Source organism: Strongylocentrotus purpuratus, unplaced genomic scaffold (genome assembly GCF_000002235.5).
Source record: "Strongylocentrotus purpuratus isolate Spur 01 unplaced genomic scaffold, Spur_5.0 spur5_scaffold_17, whole genome shotgun sequence".
NCBI classification, from domain to species: Eukaryota; Metazoa; Echinodermata; class Echinoidea; order Camarodonta; family Strongylocentrotidae; genus Strongylocentrotus; species Strongylocentrotus purpuratus.
In genome coordinates this window covers 13,135,155-13,156,955 of record NW_022145602.1, presented here as the reverse complement: position 1 = coordinate 13,156,955, position 21,801 = coordinate 13,135,155, and the positions used below count along the sequence as shown (strand labels likewise).

At 39.5% G+C, this 21,801-nt stretch overlaps 1 protein-coding gene across 1 annotated transcript; it reads left to right on the top strand.

Annotated features, from left to right (window-relative positions):
• The first annotated feature begins 4,529 nt into the window (after positions 1-4,529).
• On the top strand, positions 4,530-20,797 carry LOC115924905. Its single transcript, XM_030987748.1, has 8 exons — positions 4,530-5,065; positions 9,635-9,698; positions 14,477-14,529; positions 15,473-15,601; positions 16,614-16,804; positions 17,813-17,890; positions 18,665-18,881; positions 19,787-20,797. The coding sequence occupies exons 1-8, from the start codon at positions 4,873-4,875 to the stop codon at positions 19,831-19,833; spliced, it is 972 nt and encodes a 323-aa protein (XP_030843608.1). The 5' UTR covers positions 4,530-4,872; the 3' UTR covers positions 19,834-20,797.
• Positions 20,798-21,801: the final 1,004 nt, after the last annotated feature.

Genomic DNA, 21,801 nt, shown 5'->3' with positions numbered 1-21,801 from the left:
GCAAAGAAGTTGCGGCAATCCAGTCTCGCATCTTTTTTTACAGCTTTTTATGATCTCCATTGTGTTAATAGATGCCAGGAAAACATCACTTACGGGGTTCAAATAAACACCCCCCCAAAAAATCGGCTCGCCGCTTTGCGGCTCGTGGACGATGCTCCGCATCGTCATTATTTTGGTCAACCCCCCCCCTTAGCAAAAAGCTAGATCCGCCCCTGTACTTAATATCATTTCTATCATCAGTTTAATGTTGTTATTATTATTATTATCTTTAATAAGTAAGGGACCCCATGCACTGGAAATAAGCTCTCGAGCTTTCGTGGGTTATCCTGTTCAAGCTGACTTATTTTTGATCTGTTATTATTGTACATTGTTGTATGTTGGAAGCTTGTCGAATAAAAATCAATCAATCAATCAGTTGAAGTATGCCCGGCCTTGGCCTATTGGCTACTCTTACAACTAACTTCCTATTGGGGATATATGATTATCGAAGTTTGAAAGAATAACAAGGAAAGACCCCTTTACGACTTTGAGTCCTTTGCAAAACTGGTAAACCGTCCCATTTATATATATATATATAATTAAAAACCAACTAAATAAATTGTAGACTCCTGGGTGGACGCAGAAAGAAACGGGCTATGGAATATCACATGTACTATTAGATAATAGGTTTCAAAAGTTGACACGTGTTACAGGGGCGGCCGAGCGACTTCCAAATTGGGGGGGGGGGCACCAACAAAAAGGGCACTTTCTGGAAAAAAAGGGCACCTACAGTGGGAATCTCAAAGCGAAAATATACAATTTTTTAGACATTGGTATATACCCCTACATTGTGATTACATTATCAGGGATGATTTCAATATTTGTTTCTCTTCATACATCATACAAGATATCGCTTAAGCATCATACTTTACAGCTGAGTGTGGTGTCTGAATATGCATTTACGAACGATCGAAGCGAGCGAGAAATTTTTTAAAGATCTGTGAGGTCGCAGTGTGAAAAAATGACATCTTATAGAGAGGAAAAAAGCCAATCGTGATGGGGTTATAAGCACATTCTCATAACGGAAGACTGAAAAGACCTTTGATAAGTAACATAATTATATCATCTTTAAATGCGAGCGAGCGCAGCGAGCGAACTTTGGGGGAAATTGCTCTTAGTCGCTTTAAATAAGGGGCACGTTTAATGATTACATGAAAAGGGGACAATTATCGAAAGGGATAAGACACTTATTAGAAAAGAAAAGGAGCACGTGTCAAAGTACAAAGGATAATTATAAGGGTGAAAATGAGGCATTTTTTTCACCTGAAAAGAGGCACTCACCAGTGATGAAAAAGAGGCATTTACGAAAATGGGAAATAGGCATTTGTTGACGGAAAAGGGACACCCATCAGATTTTGATAAGGGCATTTATAAGAGGTGAAAAGGGGATAGGTCCCTTATTAGAAAGGAAAAGGGGCACGTATCATTATTAAAAGGGGAATTATCAGAATTGAAAGGGGCACTGACCAGATATGAAAAGGGGCACTTATGAAAATGTAAAAGGGGCACTTATAATAAAGGAAAATGTGCATTTGGTGAATGAAAAGGGGGCACTGTTCAGATTTTTAAAAGGGGCAGTTATGAGAAGGGGAAGGAGCTCTTTCTTTTTAATGGGGCACTTATCATAAGGAAAAGGGACACTTATAAGAAAGGGAAAGGGTAGTTGTGAGAAGGGGAAGGAGCTCTCTCTTTTTAATGGGGGCACTTATCATAAGGAAAAGGGGCACTTATTCGAAAATAAGAGGGGCACATGTTAAAATGAAAGGTGTGCTCATCCGAGTTTAAAAAAGGGGTAGTTATTAAAAGGAGAAGGGGCACTTCTTACAAAGGAAAAAAGGGGAAGTTGTCAAAGTAAAAGGAGCACCTCTCAGTTTTGAATAAGGCAATAATCAGAGGTGAAGGGGGCACTTATTAAAAGTGAAAAGGGGCTTTTCTCGTACCTGAAAAGAGGCACTTACTAGAGATTAAAAAGGGCACTTATTCAAGATAATTTCAAGATTGATGAGAATGGAAAATGGACACTTATTGCATGCAAGGAAAATGGGAACATGTCGAAGGAAAAAGGGCACGTGTCAAAAATAAAAAGGGCACTCGTCAGAGGTGAAAAGGGGGAAGGGGCACTTTTACTAAGTAATAGGGCACTTGTCAAAGTAAAAGGGCACCTTTCCTATGTAAAAGGGGCACTTCTTACAAAATAAAAGGGGCACTTTTCCTATCTAAAAAGGGGCACTTTTGGGGTATCTGAAAAAGTGGGGGGGGGCACTGTGCCCCCTGTCCCCCCGGGAGGGCCGCCTCTGACGTGTTATCATTTAGATAGGTCCATTTCGTTCCTTCACTTTCACTCTAAGATTTGTTTTCTTCTGTTTCTCTGATTTGTTTCTGTTTTTTTTTTTTTGGGGGGGGTGGTATTTTCTAGCTCCCAATAATTCCGATTTAAATATAATCTTTACCCTTTTAACCTTTTTGTGGGGGAGGGGCACATGATTCGTTCATCCATATTTATTTTTTTGGACTACCAATATACACAATAAAGAGTGACAGCTAGGGTGAGATATCTCCTAGAAATTTTTTTTGTTAGAGAGTTTGGTATTTTCACCAAGTGATTATACGCGTTACACACACACACACCCACGCACACTCACGCACACACACATTTGCCAAACCAAACAAACAACAACTAAAACAGGAGAAAGGAAATAAGCAAAACTTATTTCCTTCATATACATGCACTTGGTGATTTACTTCTTTGAACTTACATGCTTTTTTACATTTTATACGAACTTAAAAAATTCCCTTTCTTTACATAAAAAAGGTAAAATAGTACTTTTGATTCCAGGACTGGTCCCTTCAAATTCTCAAACAAATTTGCAAACTCATCTCCTATTGTGTGCAGAGGCCTTGGGAAGCTTGTCTTTGAATGTCAACTTTTTTCTGTATTCCTTCTAAGTTTAGCAAGTCGACTTGTGCTTGACAATAACAGATTCCAATTTTGTTTCTTTGTCTCCCGATACAAAAGCAGATATGAGGCGTGAAACCGAAGCCTCAATGGCTGAGAAACCATGATTATCATGACCGAAGTATACTTTTCATGAATTTTGCAGAAGGTGCCTGGATAAATCAGGTACAGTGTGTATCAAAAAGTGCACCCGAATTTGGTAGCTCCTAATGAAGAGGTCGTAATCAATAAGAATTTGAAATCTATTTCAAGGTAAACAGTAACTAATACCCTGTCTAATTATACCATATTCATAATTGTGCTGGCATGTACTATGACGGAGCAACAGACTCTTAAAAAGTATTATCATAATCATCTGGTATCAAATACCAAAACAAGGCAATTTTGAAAACACTTTTTAAAGATCCTGTTGCTCAGTCACCCGTGGCAGAATGATTATGAATAAGGTATCATTTAACAGAAAACAATTTACTTTTCATCATGAAATATATTTCAAGGTTACATATATCTTAACTTTGTAGTGAGAAGCTACCACACTTTTTTCTTAACGCACTGTATACCTAATGGGGTGAATATAAACAGCGGGTTAGAGACAAACATCCATAGAAACCTTCCCTTTTGAGCTAGCGTTATTCATTCTTGTTATCAATGATGAACATGAAATAAAAGGGTTAGGTTCTTCTCTTTGTGGGGAAGATAGGCATTTCAGATCAGGCTGTTTGTCAAAAACATGTTTACAATTGTGCTTCTATTAAACAGGCTTGCGATGCAGTGGATTGGGGACTGCTATGTCATCCCAGTAGATCAACAGACCACAAGACAAGCATTAACAAAAGGTTCATGTGCACTAGACTTACACCCGTACTACGGACAGCCAATGAGACGGACAAGGAAATAGAATAATCAAGAAAACTTAGGAAACAGGAAATTTAAAACGATCCTCGACATAATATAGCCCATGAGCAGACAGCCCACGGGACTGACAAAAAAAAACAAGAAATACATAAGTAAACACAGAAAATGTCGGTCCTGTACAGTGGCGGATCCAGGGGGGGGGGGGGGGGGGGGGGGGGGGGGCAGGGGGGCCCTGCCCCCCGCCCTGGGGAAAAAACGTGTTAAAACACTTGATTTTTACCTTTTTTTGAGGATGGCCTCCCCCCCCCCCTGGCGGTCAAGGGGGCGGGGGGGGGGGGGGGGTGCAAATTTTTAAATTTCCGAGGACAACAAAAAATGTGCTCACAACCTATAGGAGAGACGACATTCCCGTTTTGGTTTGTTGCGACTTTTTAAAAGTATGAACAAATATATTCGCAGCGGTTGACCACTTCTTATCTGAAAAAGCATTACGAAGCGCCATTTTCATTGCGTCATAATCTACACTGAAGAAACCTACGAAGGTAATATCGCATGCCTAGATAATTCAAGGCAGATCTATTTTTCATCGGTCAACGTTGGGTACGATGTCATTGTGGTGCGTCAAAGCCGCTGACGGTGCGTTGATTGGAAGATGACGACTCAATGACATAAAGCTGTGGTGGCGGACTCAACCTATAGGAGAGACGACGCGACGTCTGGCATATCATCCCAACCAAATGCATAGGTGATCATCCAAGCAAAACATGTTTACCAGGGGCAACCTTTCTCCAAAAAAATCCATTCTCAGCTAATGACATGGAAAGGCAACATAATGAAATGATAAAGCCGAGGATAATAATGCATAGAGAGAAAAAAAAAAGAATGTTCACGAATTATCTTGCTGCATTCATTTGGCCTCCGTGTTCGGCACTTGAGTGTTGAGCAGCCTGGATTGCAGCTAGCTAGGACACACCCGGATTTCTTTTGGCCCTGATCTTGAAGTTCGCATACATCTGACCATTATGGCCCAGGATAGGAACCTCTTGACCGTGATACTGGTCTGCTGTTTGACTGTCGTGAGCATCGTCGCTTTGGTTCTCGGCATAATCAGCTTGAATCAATCAGGGGGCGAGACTGGATCTGATGGGCAGCCGATAAACATCTTTACCCAGTCTGGCCAGTCTTCATCTAGTGGATCGTCATTGGCAAGCAGTAGTAAGTATGAATTTATGCCAGTCGTCTTGCACACGGGGCGTCATTTTTATTGCGTTATTATGTGCGTCATCCCTGCGTCAGTAAAGGACGTCACACGTAGCAGTCCACTATGTCGACGTGCAAATCTAAAAGTCCAGAATGACGCATGCGAAAGCAAATTCAAATCAACGTTTGCGCTGAACATTACACATTCGCTTTAACAAAGGTGTCAAAGCTAATTATGATGCGTCAATTAATTTCTTGACGTATTACGCCGCCATTGACTGATGTGGTCTTTAAGGCCCCATATGAGAGTGACACAATACAAAAGCAAAATTCTTTTGATAGCTGGCGTATGGGGTTTATTGCATTAGGGACTGTTAGATTTGCACAACGGAGAACGTGGACTGCCCTTTTAAGGCAATGTAACGTCACTCTCAGTGCCTTAAAAGGACGTAACATTGCCTTAAAAGGGCAGTCCACGTTCTCCGTTGTGCAAATCTAAAAATCCCTAGAAACAGCTCTTGATTAAAAGCAGTCAAAATGAAGCCTTATGTGCAATGGGCTTATTGGGGAGATGTATATAGCCTACATGACTGTATAAAATAATTGGGTTTTATTAATCAATGGTAGCCTGCTCTTCCGGTGTCCTAACTAGTACGGTTAACCCAGCGTCGTCAGGTATCCGTTGACACCTGGGTATAGAGGGAGTGGACTAAACACCTTGTTCAAGAATGAAAGCACCAAGCAAGGATCGAACCCGGAAACCCTCGAATGAAGCCTTTACCAACTATACCCCAGTGCTCCAACTGTTCTTGTTTCCTGTTAATGTCTTTGTTGGGCATTCCTCAGGTTAAAAGCCTGCTAGGGATGGAGGAATATTAATAGGTATTGATGACTGAGAAAATGGTACGTTTAAAGCCCACCACACACGTTACCATCCTCCTGCGATCCGATTCTCAAAAAAGTGGCAGTTATGTTAGAAAGAAAATCTTCATCATCGTTTAAGTTCTTAATAATGATAAGAACTCTAACAACTGGAATTGTACAGCATTGGACTATTCTAGTCAAAATAAAAAGCCGAATCGGCTTCAAATCGTGCACAATCACACGTTAGATGTTACTTCTTTTTTGGGACCAAAAAAAAGAAAAAAAGTGTCCTCTCAAGGTCATTGCACATTCTTCAAAAATTGGATGGTAGCCAGATTCAGATTTCTAAGTTTGGACGACTTCCGATCACACTCAAGTTGACTATAGAAATTAATCTATTATGTCTTTGGATGCCATTTCAATGAGGTAAAATCAAACAGAAAAAAATGGCTATCCACTAGGTCCTAAAGCAACTAAAACTATTACAGCTCTATCGAAAGATCAAATAACCAGATAACAACTGGACTACTGCATTTCAGCAGACCTCTATATTTTCTACATCATGTCTTATTCCCCCCCCCCCCCCAAAAAAAAAGAAACTCAAAATTTATATGTTACATGCTACATAACTCCATGAAATTAATATTAACTTGATTTATTTTTATTATCCATCATTTTGAAACCAAATACATGTTGATAAGAGGTTTCACTGAAAATTAATCTTAAAAAAAAACCGACTTAAAAACACCAAACACATCCTAATTACTATGTTTGTAGTTAATACACATAGGACGAATTTCATGGAGGTTCAAGGTTAAATACTATTTAGAAGATACTATTTTTCGTAAAAAGTGCCGCTATTTCAGTGGACCCCCTTCCTATATAAGGGTGACCGTTTAAATCTCTGACATATTGTGTATTATTATAAAACCTTTTGAATAAACAAGGTTTGCTATTAAAGTTTGTGTGGTAGTGGCAGGCAAAGCCCTCTTTATTTTTTACTTTGGCCCTCCGCTTACTATGTACATGGCTCGTTACATTAATTAAGTCTGTTTCGATCAATATATATAATCATCATTGCGTATAAGCAGATTTGGAGATGTATTTGATATACATGTACGGCACTGCCAGGCCTCAATGTTGTTGACACTGCGCATTATGTTGTGTGTTAATTTATTGTAGTTATCTGTGATAAAGTTCAAAGTGATATTAACGGTGAAGTACACGCCCCTTCATGTTTACACTCTAATGCTTTCATATTCATCTTTATAAAGGGAATGGAAGAATGAAACTGGCTCTATACAACGTTTAAGGGAAATCACTGGTTTCTGGTTCAAAAGAACTAGTCTGGATAATAGACAATAGACCTAGAAGTTATACCCCAGTCACATCGCAAAACTGACTTCGAAACCGATTGATTCTTGGCCTATCAGTGTCGTTTATCTGTTTGTTCGGTCTAGTTTCAGTCTCGTGTCGTTCCCTTTGGTGGGAATGGGGTTCTACACCTCAGCCACACCGCCTAACCGACTCCATTGTAGACTTCATGCCGACTGCACTCCTTATAGCCTAAGTAGTAAATTTGTGTTGTTCTGATTTTGGACTGTGTATGTCTAATGTCGGTCTGTTGTCGGCAGGGGCGTACGCAGGATTTTTTCAAGGGGGGGGGGGGGGGGGGGGTTTAAAATATTTTGCTCCCGAAAATTTGAAAATCGCGCCGGCCGAAAAGTTGCTCAGTGGGGGGGGGGGGGGGGGGGGGGGGGGGGGTAAGCGGACACTTTTTTTTTTTTTAATAATAAAAAAAAACAAAAAAAAAAAAAAAAAAAAAAAAACAAAGGGGGGGGGGGTTTAAACCCCAACCCCCCCCCCCTGCATACGCCCCTGGTTGTCGGTCTTATGTCTAGACAATCTGATGTCAGTATGATTTTCTTAATCATATGACTATTCAGATCCTAGGTCATTAAGCTTTTACATGTTTGAATGTTTGTATCAGTTGCTATTACAAATTCTTTCGAAATCGGATCGTAGTGGGTCGTATAGTGTGCCTGGGGCTTAACGCATAAGGTCTTTGTTTTCTCGGTCTTATTCAATGGGCTGTCAATCTTGAAGACCTTTAGAAACTTTCTTCTCATTTAATTAAGCTTTTATTTTGTTGTTCTTGTTTTGTTAGGCTAGTGACTGGTTAAAGAGGGCGGGGTTGTAGGGAAGGGTGGGGGGGGGGGCGTATATCATCACCCGACTATTAAAGTGCAAGCCCATATATCGGCCTGTCCGCTGTTGCCATAATGCTCGTTATATTTTTCAGCTGTATATATAAAGTACACGATGGTCTTTGGTGGTTCTCGTTTCAAATCCCATTTGTACTATTTTGGCCAGGAGGGATTAGACCTTCCTGCATGGTCACCGTAAGGTGGTTATCTCATCAAATCAGCTCTCAGTTGACATAAGAAAAAGGTGACCATGGGGTACCAATGGTCACCGATTAGGCATTGTTTGCTATACAGAAAAAACTATACACTTTTGAAATGGCTGCCGAATAAAAAATCCATGATTCTGGGGAAAAAGTTCTATATGTATGGAAAGCTCATAAACTCAACTTTCATATGAAACCAAAAAGTCTAAAAATAATTAATGCTTGGGTGAGCACTGCTCACTTTTGTAAAGGGTATGAAAATTAGGTTGTGCAGGAATTAGCATCCCAATTTGTGAGAGTAAATCCTTTGGAGCTTACAAAATTGAGGGTGATATGATACATTCATGATTTGCTGAGTGAATTTCATGGTTTATTAAACCAAACTTTTATGCATGAGTGAACATGAATTGCATTTTGTATTGTAGCATTGTAACTTTCCCTGGTAGACTCAGTGGTGTGTTCATGGGAGTCAGGGTGGGGTGATGGTACATGTTGTAATTTCCATGTTTAATTTACAAAATGTTATTTTATTTTTTTACATCTGTGACTTTGAATACAAACCTTCACCCCACATTTCAATTATTGTAAGATTAGTTGAACATCTCATTGATTTACTTAATACCCAGGTAGGGATTATTATGTAAATTGAATATTCAAATACGGTTTGTTGAAAAAAGGAATGTCCAAGATGCCGGCTACTTATTCTTCAGGTAAATGGTAACTGAAATGTGGGGTGAAGGTTTTTATTCAAAGTCACAGATGTAAAAAACAACAGTTTGTAACATGGAAATTACAACATGTACCATAACCCAATCCTGACTCCCATGAACACACCACTGAGTCTACCAGGGAACGTTGTTCACTCATGAGTAAAAGTTTGGTTTAATAAACCATGAAATTCACTCAGCAAATCATGAATGTATGATATCACCCTAAATTTTGTAAGCTCCAAAGGATTTACTCTCACAAATTGGAAGGCTAATTCCTGCGCAACCTAATTTTCATACCCTTTACAAAAGTGAGCAGTGCTCACCCAATCATGAATTATTTTCTGACCTTTTGGTGTCATAAGAAAGTTGAGTTTATGAGCTTTCCATACATATATAACTTTTCCCCCATAATCATATATTCTTTTATTCGGCAGCCATTTCAAAAGTGTATAGTTTTTTTGGGACGCACTGTATATAGGGCGCAAGTAGCAATAGGTAGTGCGGTGGGGCTTTAATACATATTCTATTTTTGCAAAACATAATATAATAAACCAAAAAATAAGCATTTCATTTTGTTTTTCATTTTCTTTCATAAATTAGGCAGCAGTGATGACAAGGTCTGGCTCTTTGCCATCGGTCACTATGATGACATCTTGGAATATTTGTAAGTGTACCCTGAGTAGACGTAGGTAGAGCATTTTAACGCTAATGATGGTGATGAAGATTATGATAATGATGACGATGATGCTGCTGATGATGATTTTGAGGATGATAATATTGATGATGACTGGAGATCGATGATGATGATGATGATGATGATGATGATGTTGATGATGATGATGATTATGAGGATGATGATGATGATTATGATGATGATGATGATGTTGATGTTGATGGTAAGATCGGTGGTGCCGTGGTGGTAGTGATGTCGGTTGAGGTGAATTTTATGATGGTGGTGCTGCCAGGGGCGTCGCTAGACCTTTTCAGTGGGGGGGGGGGGGGTGTAGAGGCCAACGATTACCGACAAAACTAGCGGCCAATTACCGACAAAATTAAATGTCCAATATCTACAAATATAACCCTATAAACCCGGGGCCGAAGGCTAAATTGTTTTTCCTATGGACTATCTATAGTACTTGCATATGCGTAAATGGTAATTTTCCTCGACGACATAAATATACGAATTATTTCGTCAACTTAGACAGCATCATAGCTGATATATTTTAATGCAGGCGCGGAGCTGGGATCTTATTTTAGGGAAGGCGGTAGTGAGCAAGCGACTCACTTAAAGAGCGCTCATTAGGGGGTGTGGGTGATAGGCCTCTAAATTATTAGGAAAAGAAGACGATTATTGTACCTTTCTCGACTGTAAATCCTTGTCTAAATGAAGTTTCCCCCCCCCTCCCGCGCGAAGCGCGAAAGCTTTGACTTTCCATTCAATTATTATGAAAAGAAGACGATTTGCTGTACCGTTCTCAACCGTTTATCCTTGTCTGAATTTCAATTTCTCCCCCTCTCGCGCAAAGCGCGGAAGTTTTGACGTTTCATTAAATTATTAGAGAAAGAAGACGATTTGTTTGTGCCGTTTTCGACTCTTAATAAGCCCTAATTGTCGGAATTCAGTTCCCCCCCCCCTCGCGCGAAGCGCGGATGCTTTGACGTTTCATTAAATTATTCGAGAAAGAAGACGATTCGTTTGTACCGTTTTCGACTCTTAACCCTAAACAGGCCGGGCTATTTGAGGTCTTAGTATGGCCGGGGGGGGGCCATTATGGCCCCCCTTAAGATCTCGGCCGCGAAGCGGCCGATCGCCGCGAAAATTTGCACGCATGTCAAGTGAAGTGTATAGAATAATATGATAATTTCAATTTTTTGAAAAATTCACTCATTTGCATATTTATGGTAATTTATGCAAATAAAGTCATAAAAATCACATTTTGACCCATAAATCATATAATTCATATTTAAGCATCTTTTTCACTACATATATTCATTAGACCATTCTGAATAATAATACGACAAAAAATTTTGGAAGAGCCAGCTTATTCCTTATGTTATTCCTTGTTTTTGTAATTTCTTATGTATTTCATTGTTTTTTTAAGTTATGTATTTCATTGTTTTTGTTGTTTATTTCTTTTCTTACTACAATTCAACTATTTTGACTCCAAAAACAACCACCTAAACTTTAAACAAGACCCAATAACCCATGTTTGATCTGTTTTTAGGAAAAATGACTTTTACATATGTTTTGTACACAAATCATGAAAATAAGCGATTTTCGGGCTGACATGCAAAGACAAAAGGTCACGTGACCTTGTAACCGCAGGTCCGATTTTCAAAAAAATTCTTTTAAAAGTTGCGCAAGACTTGAAAGAAAAAAGTCAGCGAGCGGCGGGGCGCCATCCGTATGCGTTCCCGAGCAATTAGAAAAATCGTGGAGGGGGGGGGGGGCCATAATGGCCCCCCGGCCTTATTAGGGTAATAAGCCCTATTTGGTGCACTGTTTTCGACTCTTAATCCTTATCTGAATTCAGTTGTCCCCCTCCGCGCGATTATTAGAGAAAGTAGACGATTCGTTGAATCGTGCTCGACTCTTAATCCTTGTCTGAATAAAGCTTCTCCCTCCCGCGCGAAGCGCGGAAATTTTAACGTTCCATTAAATTATTAGAGAAAGAAGATGATTTGTTGTACCGTTTTCGACTCTTAATAAGCCCTAATTGTCGAAATTCAGTTTCCCCTCTCGCGCGAAGCGCGGAAGCTTTGACGTTTCATTAAATTATTAGAGAAAGAAGACGATTCGTTGTACCGTTTTCGACTCTTAGTAAGCCCTAATTGTCTGAATTCAGTTTTCCCCTCTCGCGCGAAGCGCGAAAGCTTTGACGTTACATTAAATTATTAGAGAAAGAAGACGATTCGTTGTACCGTTTTCGACTCTTAATAAGCCCTAATTGTCGGAATTCAGTTTCCCCCTCTCGCGTGAAGCGCGGAAGCTTTGACGTTTCATTAAATTATTAGAGAAAGAAGACGATTCGTTTGTACCGTTTTCGACTCTTAATAAGCCCTAATTGTCTGAATTCAGTTTTCCCCTCTCGCGCGAAGCGCGAAAGCTTTGACGTTACCTTAAATTATTAGAGAAAGAAGACGATTCGTTGTACCGTTCTCGACTCGTCTAAATGACATTTTCTCCCTTCGCGCGAAGCGCGGAATTTTGGGCGTTTCATCACAATATAGAGAAAGGCAGACGATTCGTCGTACCGTTGTTGACTCTTAAACCTTGTTTGAATATAGTTTCCCCGAAAATTTTAAACCTCTGATTTCTTTAGCTGATATTATAGGAAAGTGAAACTTCGAGAAAATACAAGTATTGTAGTTGTAGTCACTCTTGAAGTCGTCACAGCGGATAAAAAGTCACAGTTCGTAGTGAAAAAAAACTTGCCGGCCGACCGACAATATACATCTCACCGACTTCAAACTTCTGCATTGATATAGTACACGAGGATCGAGCAAGAATACCAACACAGCTGACCAGACATAGCAACATATTTACCCGTGACTTTCTTGCTCCCTCGACGAGACGACTCCACCCAAAAACCCCCTTCTCTCTTTTACTCCCACTCCTCCTCTCTCTCCTCTCTTTCACCCCCGTTTCTTTTGTTTCCCTTTTACTCTTTTTCTCTCTTTTTCCCCCTTTTCTTTCTTTTCCTTTCTTTCCTCTCCTCCCTCTTTTTTTTTTCTCTTTCTTTCTTCTCTTTTCTTTCCTTACTTTTCCTTTCTTTTCCTTTCTTTCCTTTCTTTTCCTTTCTTTCTTTCTTTTCCTTTTCTTTTTTCTTTTCTTTTTTCTTTTCTTTCCCTTTCCCTCTCTTTTTTCCCCTCCCCTTTTTCTCTTTTTTCCCGACGGCAGCGCAATTTTACCGACAATATCTTGACAGGTGGAGGGGTGTCGCACCCCCACACCCCCCCCCCCCCTTTGGCGACGCCCCTGGGTGCTGCTGATGATGATCCTGATATAAAATTGATGGCTATCACAATAATGAAGGTGATAGTGGTAGCGGTGATGGCTGTTAGGATCCGGTGATTTGGCTGGTTGCAGTGATGATCATGCATGATGGTGATGATGATGATAATGACGATGTTAGTGATGATGGTGTTAGTGGAGTAGGCGGTGGTAGTTCTGCTTAGTGCTGCTTTTCCATGAAAACATTTATGATTTTAAAAAAATGTTGATACTAGTGATGATTGCGATGTGATGATATGATATTAATGATGACGGGGTTGTGATAGTGGTGATATGATTTGTTGATAACCGACCTCATTGGATCACTGATGCATTCGAGGTCGAGAGTAAGTGTGGGCGTGTATATGTGGCATTATGTGTGTGGCATATGGAAAACTTACGCGCATCTGCTCTGCGCCTCGTCGCTTATCCTGTTAAGCACGGGGAACGTACACCAAAAAAGCCATGTTTTGATATAATTGCTGATATTACGGGCAAATGGAAATTTGTTAAAAAAATCTTCGGACGGTTTCTTATAATTTGAAATGTCGTCTTAAAAATGATACTAAATTTGGGGTTATTCTTTCAGGGGAAACGGTAGCCATTTTCCCCTAAAAGTTTTGACTTTATCAGCCTGCCTATGGAGATTGCACTGTTTTTCCCCTTTTTTGTCGGGTTTCGCTCAGTCAATCAGTCGGCAAATCTTACACGAGTGACGTATAAAAAATCTTCGGACGGATTCAGAAACCTTGACATCCCACCTTTACGTTGGTATAACGATTGTTTTGATTCGTGGAGAGGAAACGGTAGCCATTTTCCAACCAATAAAAGGTAGCTTTTCATAATAAACCAAGGTGACTGGGATAGTGTAGCGCTATATCTACTCACAACGAGTGCGCCTGTACCGCACGAACAATGCACAGTTATAGCTTCCGTGCAATCGCTGTAGAGGTCAGTGTGTGTATTTAACGCAGTGCGTACAGAGTGTGTGCGTTGCGCTCAAAATCTCGGAGACCGCATACGCGCATCATGGGTCATTGCACTCCAACTAGAGGGAAGTCAGTATAATCATTATGGCAGAGGGAATGAGTTCGACTTCGTCTACGGTGTGATGGCAAGCCTCTGCTGGTGTAGTCTACCGTAATTTTGCATTTATTTAACTAGGTGAGTTTCATTTCTAATTCTAGTTTGTTAGTGTTAGGTAGTCAACGAGAGCAAGCGCTCGCACCCCCGCTTTGCCGCATTGAACTAGTCCGATCAGTGTACTTTCACGCAAGAGTGCACTTGAGCGCTCTCTCTTCGTGACAGCGGTTGTTTAGTGCTGTATTCTTTTATGCGCGTTTAGGGCTAAAAGTTTTCCATATGTGAAAGCATATTGCTGATATTTTAGAAATAGGTTAAATAGTTGAGTGTTCATGCTATCCATGTCACCGTTTCCATGGTTACAGGGATGAGACAACATACACCATCAAGGGATTCGGCCCAGACATAGTGGACGCAGGTAAGAAGAGGGATGGAAAGAAAGAAAGTACAACCTAATGCCCTGTTGACACTTGCCCGCATTTTGGTTTGCGCATAGTTTGCGCATAGACACATACTCTTGCGTGCCAATGCGGGAAATACTCGTGGTAGCGAGCGGGAGGATGCGGGCGGATGCGGCCCGTGTGTGAAATGCGTGACAGAATTTTCAAAATATTCAAAATTTTGGCACGACAATTTTGTTTGGCAACGTTCGTGAACACTTCGTGAACTATGCGCATCCTATGCGCTGCCTAGGCGTGCCAGTGCGCGCCGATGCGTGTCCGATAGCCTAGTGACACGCATGTTCACGACTAGTTAACGACTAATTTGCGCACAATTTGCGCATTGGCTGCTCATACTTCCCGCGCAGTTTTCGCATGCCATGCGCATAGTCTACGAATGCGTGTCCTATATGGCACGCATTGGCACGCCATATAGCGGGGCAGTGCGGGACCAAAATGCGTGCAAGTGTCAACGAGGCATATGTCAATTTTAATGGCTTTGTGCGTAGTCTATTAAAAGGTGCTACAATGACAATGACGTATAACGCAAGCCGAACATGATTTCTTTGCGGCATACGATTGTATAGGGTATTGTGATTAATCTTGAGTTGATTTTTTGCGAAAAAAAGTTGTGAAAGTTAATGAAATAACGTTTTATTGTTTTATGAAAGGACGTTTTATAACATGATTTTACTAATGACCGGTCATTAGTAAAATTACGTGTTAGGCAAAATAAATGCCTGGTCACGTGTAGACTCTCAACCAATCATTTGATTAGGATCTGCTTCATCATATTATAAACTATTTTAATCGTCTTTATCCAATTGCTTTCTTTACTGTCATATCTGTCAGGTAAAATAACCACCACTATTAAGTTTTTTGGATTAGATGTAATGCTTGATTATTTCTTCATGTTTTCAGTGTGTTCGATAGCGAACAAGAACTGTCAACTGGTTTATGACGTCTACGAACATTGTTGGGACAACCAAGCGGGTGAGCGGCCCAGGGGTGGCCCAGGGCTCATGGGCGGATGGTACGATGGATGTACAGGTTAGTTATTATTCTTATTTAATGATGAATTGATTTATTGATTAATTGAATTATATATATATAAGATATAATATATAATATATATATTAATTTATTTATTGTTTCGATACAGATTATCCTTGCCTTCAATTCGTTAGAACTTATTTTCTTGTATAACATAGAAAGTGATAATAAACCTAGAGGCCGGTGTTGTGGTCTAGTGGATAAGTCGTCGGACAGTGAATCACAGAGTGCCCGGTTCGACTCCTGCCACGGCACTAATGTCTTTTGGCAAGATATTCACCTACGTTTGCCACTCCCTACCCATTAATTGGTTATCGGTAGGAATGAATTCCTTGAATGCTGTGAGAGCCGAAATCGGCTGCCTAGCAGAGCCGGGGCAATGTTGGAGCGCCTTGAGCACCATGCATGGTGGATATGTGCGCTATATAAATATTTAATATTTTTATTATTATTATTATGACACCATGATATATGCTTAGTTGTGTCTTTCTTTTATCAAATCAATTTAAATATAAGTTAATTCCTGTTGATGTGCAAGGCTGCATACAACTCATATTATGTTACTCAAACATCTATGTACTTATTTAATAGATTTTTGAATATGTTTCAAAATAATTTATCCAGACCTGCTGAGCTCCACCCTAACAAAAAATTGTTCCTGATCTCATTCATCTTGTTCATATGTCAAACAATAGTGAGCTAACACGAGTCACAGGGGAGAATCTCCGGGCGCGTTATTCCTTATAAGTATGCATTTACAAACGACACCTTTAACAAAAAACCTATGGTGTCTATCAACAACAAATTACTAGTTTAATTTGTATTTCACTGTATCCTGTAGTTTCTCGTATTTCGGGTGGAAAACAGTAACAATTTCAATGATCAAAATGCTCAGCTTTATGAACGCAATCAAAATCTACTTTTCTGACGTTATAGCCTTAATCGTAATATAAAACAAAACGAATTTATTTTCCGAACTTATGTTAGCATCCTACATATTTTGTTTCAGGTTGGGTCCAAACTCTCGATCGCCTGCTGACGTATTATTTCACAGTGCCATACACCAATGGACGCGCTGTCGCCCTCTTCGCCAAGAATGACAGCACAGTGACGTATAACGATTTGACCAATCTGACAGTTGGATTTCTGGATGGCTGGAATTCGGACGAGTTTTGCCTCGCCCGCTACAAAAACATCGTGGTAAATATAATGACCAAATAAATGTCAATGTATTAAATGTCAATGTAAAATGCTGATGTAAAATACGTTGAGTTATGATGTTTTGTAGAGCACAACATTATAATTTATTGTTGTAAAGAAAGGTTATTCGTCATCAAATTTACTGATATTTTCTTTTCACTTACAAACACTAAATTATGGCAAGCTTTTCAAGAGAAGGTCTTTTGTTGACCACGTCAAATCAAATCTTGTTAAAGCCTGTTTTATGCTGCCATTTCCCATTATCCTCATGATTTTCAATATTTGTTTTAAATCAATCTCAAACCTTACTTAGTTTGAGTCGAGTGAAGAGGTTTACGAGTCCATTGGTTCTCTTGCATATTTATATCTCTATGTGATATTTACTTGCCCATGTGTATATATATTTACAAACTTTATTTCATGCTCTTTCCACTTTTTTCTCTGGCCCCTTCCCCTCACTCTCTCGGTCTCCATCCTTGGAATCTCTCTCTCTCTCTCTCTCCCTCTCTCTCTATTATTTTTTGTTCCTATCCTCATTTGCACTATGTAAAACAACGTTTAAATGTTATTATTATATTCTTTCCTCATCAACCCTGTTTGGATCTTCTCCCTGTCTCTATCTCTCTATCTCTCTTTCTTTTTTTTCTCTACACCTGTCGTCCCTATATCTCGATCTTCTCTTTCTATATTCTTTAATATATTTGTTTATTCATTTACCTTTTTCTGTATGTATTTCCTTTTTCTTTCCCCATCTACCCCTCCCCTCTCTCATCATCCGCTGTCTTTCGTATCATATCTCTTTCCACCCCTCCCTCTCTCTCCTTCTTGTTCCCTCCCCCCTCCCCCTCTCTCTCTCTCTCTCTCTCTCTTTCTCTCTCTCTCTACCTCCTCTCTATTCGCCCTCCTCGTTTCCTTCTCTCGGTTCCCCTCGTCTCTTGCCCCCACCTCCTATGTCTGTCCTCCTGCTTTTCTTTCTCTCTACCTTTTACAAATCTCCCATATATACAGGGTTCCACGCTCAGTGCCAACCAGATATTCCACTACCAATCGGCTGATCTCATGATCGACGCAGTCCTGAATGGAGTGGTAAGTATTTCCTTCTATTTAAATTCATCTATTTGGTGTACAAACTAGAGTGAATAGCAGCTCAGATTGAGACCATGGGGACGGTTACCTTCAAAAGCAATCACAAAATGTACAAAGCCATTTTACAGCATATTCGTTTTCAATAATACCGTTTATGTATGATAAACAATCGAAAACCTACTTGTTAGAATAAGAATTATGATAAATCTAAATTACTACATAATGCAGCCTATTACTTTAAAGTTATACATGATACATGTTATACTTTTTTAGTTTTCAAAGGCACAACGTACTGCATCTTTTGACATGTAACTCGTGTTGTTTCGGTGATTATAATCATTGCCATTATAATCGTTCTCATTGTTGACGGCGTCATGTTCAATTCTTTCATCCCCATCATTGTTACATATCCTCCTACTCCTTCTTCTCCTTCTTGTACTCGGGTTTTTCTTTTTTCTTGTGTTTTGTTCTTCTTTTTGTTCTCATCTTTCCTCTTCCTCTACGTCTTCCCTTTCTTACCCTTGATCTCCCTTTCCTTCTTTCCCCCTTTTCGAAAACTTACCAATGAAAAATAACTACACGATGAGGTCTGTTGGGCTCTTGTTTGTATGTAGCAAATCCCCTTTAAGCTTGTATGAAGTCAAATCACTATATCTGTCCTTATTCTACTGGCACCCCTGGATCAAAACAAGCTTAAAGGGGATTTGCTACATTTTAACCTAGAAATGTTATGAATACTTTTGAAAATTAACCACCAACCGTCTCTTTTTTAAGATTGACGTGGCATTCGGTGAATTGTTGAGTCAGTTCACTAGCTCGCTGAAACTCATTTCACCGCCAGACTTCGATAACAACTGCCAGGCTGGCGGTGCCTCGATCATGACACGACACACCAACCGTGACTTGGTGAATTGGTGGAATGACGCCTTCCAGCGTCTCAGGGACAGAGGGCGCTATAATGAAATCTGCGAGGCGATTCCTGAGCGCCACGGTGAGTAGTTATTTTGTCATGGAACCAATGCTTTAATCCACCTCTCTCTGTCTGTCTCCCCCTCTCTCTACCCCCTCCCCTTCGTCTATTTCTCTCTCTCTCCCTCTTTCCCTCGCTGATCAAAAAGAATATCCCAAGTTTAAATTTTGAATAGTTTACTATGCTTTACTCCAAGATCTCTGTCTGAAAATCCAATGATGTTCTCTGTAAATGTTTACCTTCTAGGAACATCTCAAACTTTTTTGGCCTTATCGATATCTAAATTATTTCAAGTGGTGTGCAGATGTTGTCCGACTTCCCATTAGAACTATGACGACGAAACGACGCTGGCCCTACTCCGTCTTTAGTAGGCTTCCAAAAAAAGTTTCGTCGTTATTTAATTGTTTGATAATGCACACCCATCATAATGTTGTGTCCTCTAGTCTATTTTTATTTCATTAACTTTGAATCGTTTAAACTTGGTGCCTTTTTGTAAATTCTATTCACCCCCCCCCCCATCGGCAAACAACAACAAATATTCGATCTGCCATTGACATAAAATGCCTCAATGACCAGCGATGGATATTGAGCTATTGAAATACGTTGAATGAAAAAGGAAATGGAAGCTTAATGTATGAGGTATCGATTGCTTACCATAGTCAGTGATTCAGCGTCATGGGAGGGAGAAGCAGGAAACTTTATTGCCACTTGAAAAGTTATACATGGAGATGAGAAAGAGGGAAGGTGTTATTGAGAGAGAGAGAGAGAGAGAGAGTGTGTCAGATTAAGTAAAAGAGTGGATTTCAGAAAAGAGAGAAAGAGAGAGAGAGAGAGAGAGTGAGAGTTGTAAGGTATTATTCCACAAGTCCCACCCACAGTTGTTTAACCCGGAACCATTTTGTTTCTTCCCTGTTCTGCGCCAACAGGTCATATCGCCGGTCAGGATTACACTGAAATCTGCCTCGGATATTAATCAGCCTCACGCTGATTGGTCTGTTCTCCATCATGTGACCATCTTCCGAAGATGAAATTCATCAATGTTACTGGCTTACCGAGAGATAGAGAGTGATTTAAGTCACGTTCCAAGTACTGATTCTTATTCAGAAAAAAAATAATTGTATTTTCAAAGTGTAATTCATAACAAAGTATAAAGGCTCGTTCAGTAAATAACGCGGTATAGCGCCACAAAAATCCCGCTACGGTTATCATATGTGTAAATGAATGGCAACTGATCTCTGTGTTATAAGACACAGCAATAAGAAACGTGTCTCACTTTACGTCATCGTAAAAAACCGCTATGGTTTTGTCGTGTCATATCGATCTGAACGAGGCTTTTATACTTTGATATTTCGAAGTAGTTTCTGTGATCATTGGCTTTAGTAAGGGTTTGATCATAATGTATATCTTAAACAGCAGACAACACAAGCCCTCTAAAACTGTGAATCACTTGGCTTGAGAAAGTCTTTCGGAGTGAATGGAATCATGACTCTAAAGTTTAGGTGGGAGGAAGCAATAACAGTTTTTTTGCAGTATCAACATTTAATTTAATATTCATAGGTGTAGGGAAAAGAAAACTATTTAGAATGCCTGAAAATATATGACACATAGAAGTATACACAGACAGTCAAATTGTAAGTTCATAATTTAACCTCATTTTTATTTAGTAAAAAATTATTTTCTTTCTTTTGCCAGTTTAAGCCAGATTCCTGATAAAACTGTCTTTCTGGATTTTGTTTTGTTTTGTTTTATTTTTAGGTTACAAGAGTGAATATAGTTACACAAATTTGCATGGTGTGGGGTATTCACATGTTTTGATTACTGTAATAATTATAATTATTCTATGTGAATAAGGGAGTAAAGGAATAATGATAGACCTACTATCATTTACATTATAATTATCATTTGTATTATTATAATGATTATTTTTATAATGACTATTTTTATTATTACTATTGTCATCATCATCAATATATCATATTTGTTATTCTTCTTTTTAATATCGTTGAAATTGATATCATCATAATTGTCCTCATTCTTATTATAATAATAATAATAGGCATTTTTATTGCCCGTCTATCTAGATAATGCTATTCCGAGGCGCATTTAAATATTACCCCGGATTTAGCCTAGCTGCCGTTTATACAGTGCTCCAGCATTTCAAGAAACTAATTCCTGCCAGGTACCTATTTACATCACCTGGGTTGAGTGTGGCAAATGTAGATCAATGTCTTGCCAAAGGTCCGCGGCGGGACTCGAACCGCGGACCTTGCGATCGACAGTCCGGCGACATATCCACTCGATCACGACACCTCTACTTATTTTATTTTATATTCATTCTTATAATAAATGTCATCAATGTAATTCTCTGGTAAAGCTCTAAGTCCATAATATTTCGAATAAAGAGAAAATATAACATATTAGATATCGAAAAGTAGAATATTTCGGGAATACCAAAATTTAGAGTAATTTGGGACGATCCAGTTATTTTTTTACCGCGTTTTGATGTGCATACACATGCGTCATATGTGCATGTACGATGAAATGTTTAAAATTCTTATGAATATCGGGATAACTCAATAAAATAGTGTCACCAAAAGGAAAGGGTGTTCTTTCTCAATGTATATTCGTCTCAGTTATGTGCCAAGTTTCGTCTACATCGTGTCTTTCTTTGAATACTTTAAAGGTGAAATTCAAAGAAGATCACAAATATGTCAACTAATGTATCATTAGAAACTGGTAAGGTAACAGATGGCCATCGTACAAGGCTTAGGTCAACTACATATCGGGTGATTAAGAAAAATACAAATGCAGCCACCTCCATAGCAGCTGGGATATACGAGAGATTTGCCGGAAAAATAACGATGTTTTAATGACGTCACTATATGGACCAACACAGCCCAAGCAGACGACATCCCATAGAGAATGAACATAATTGCAAAGC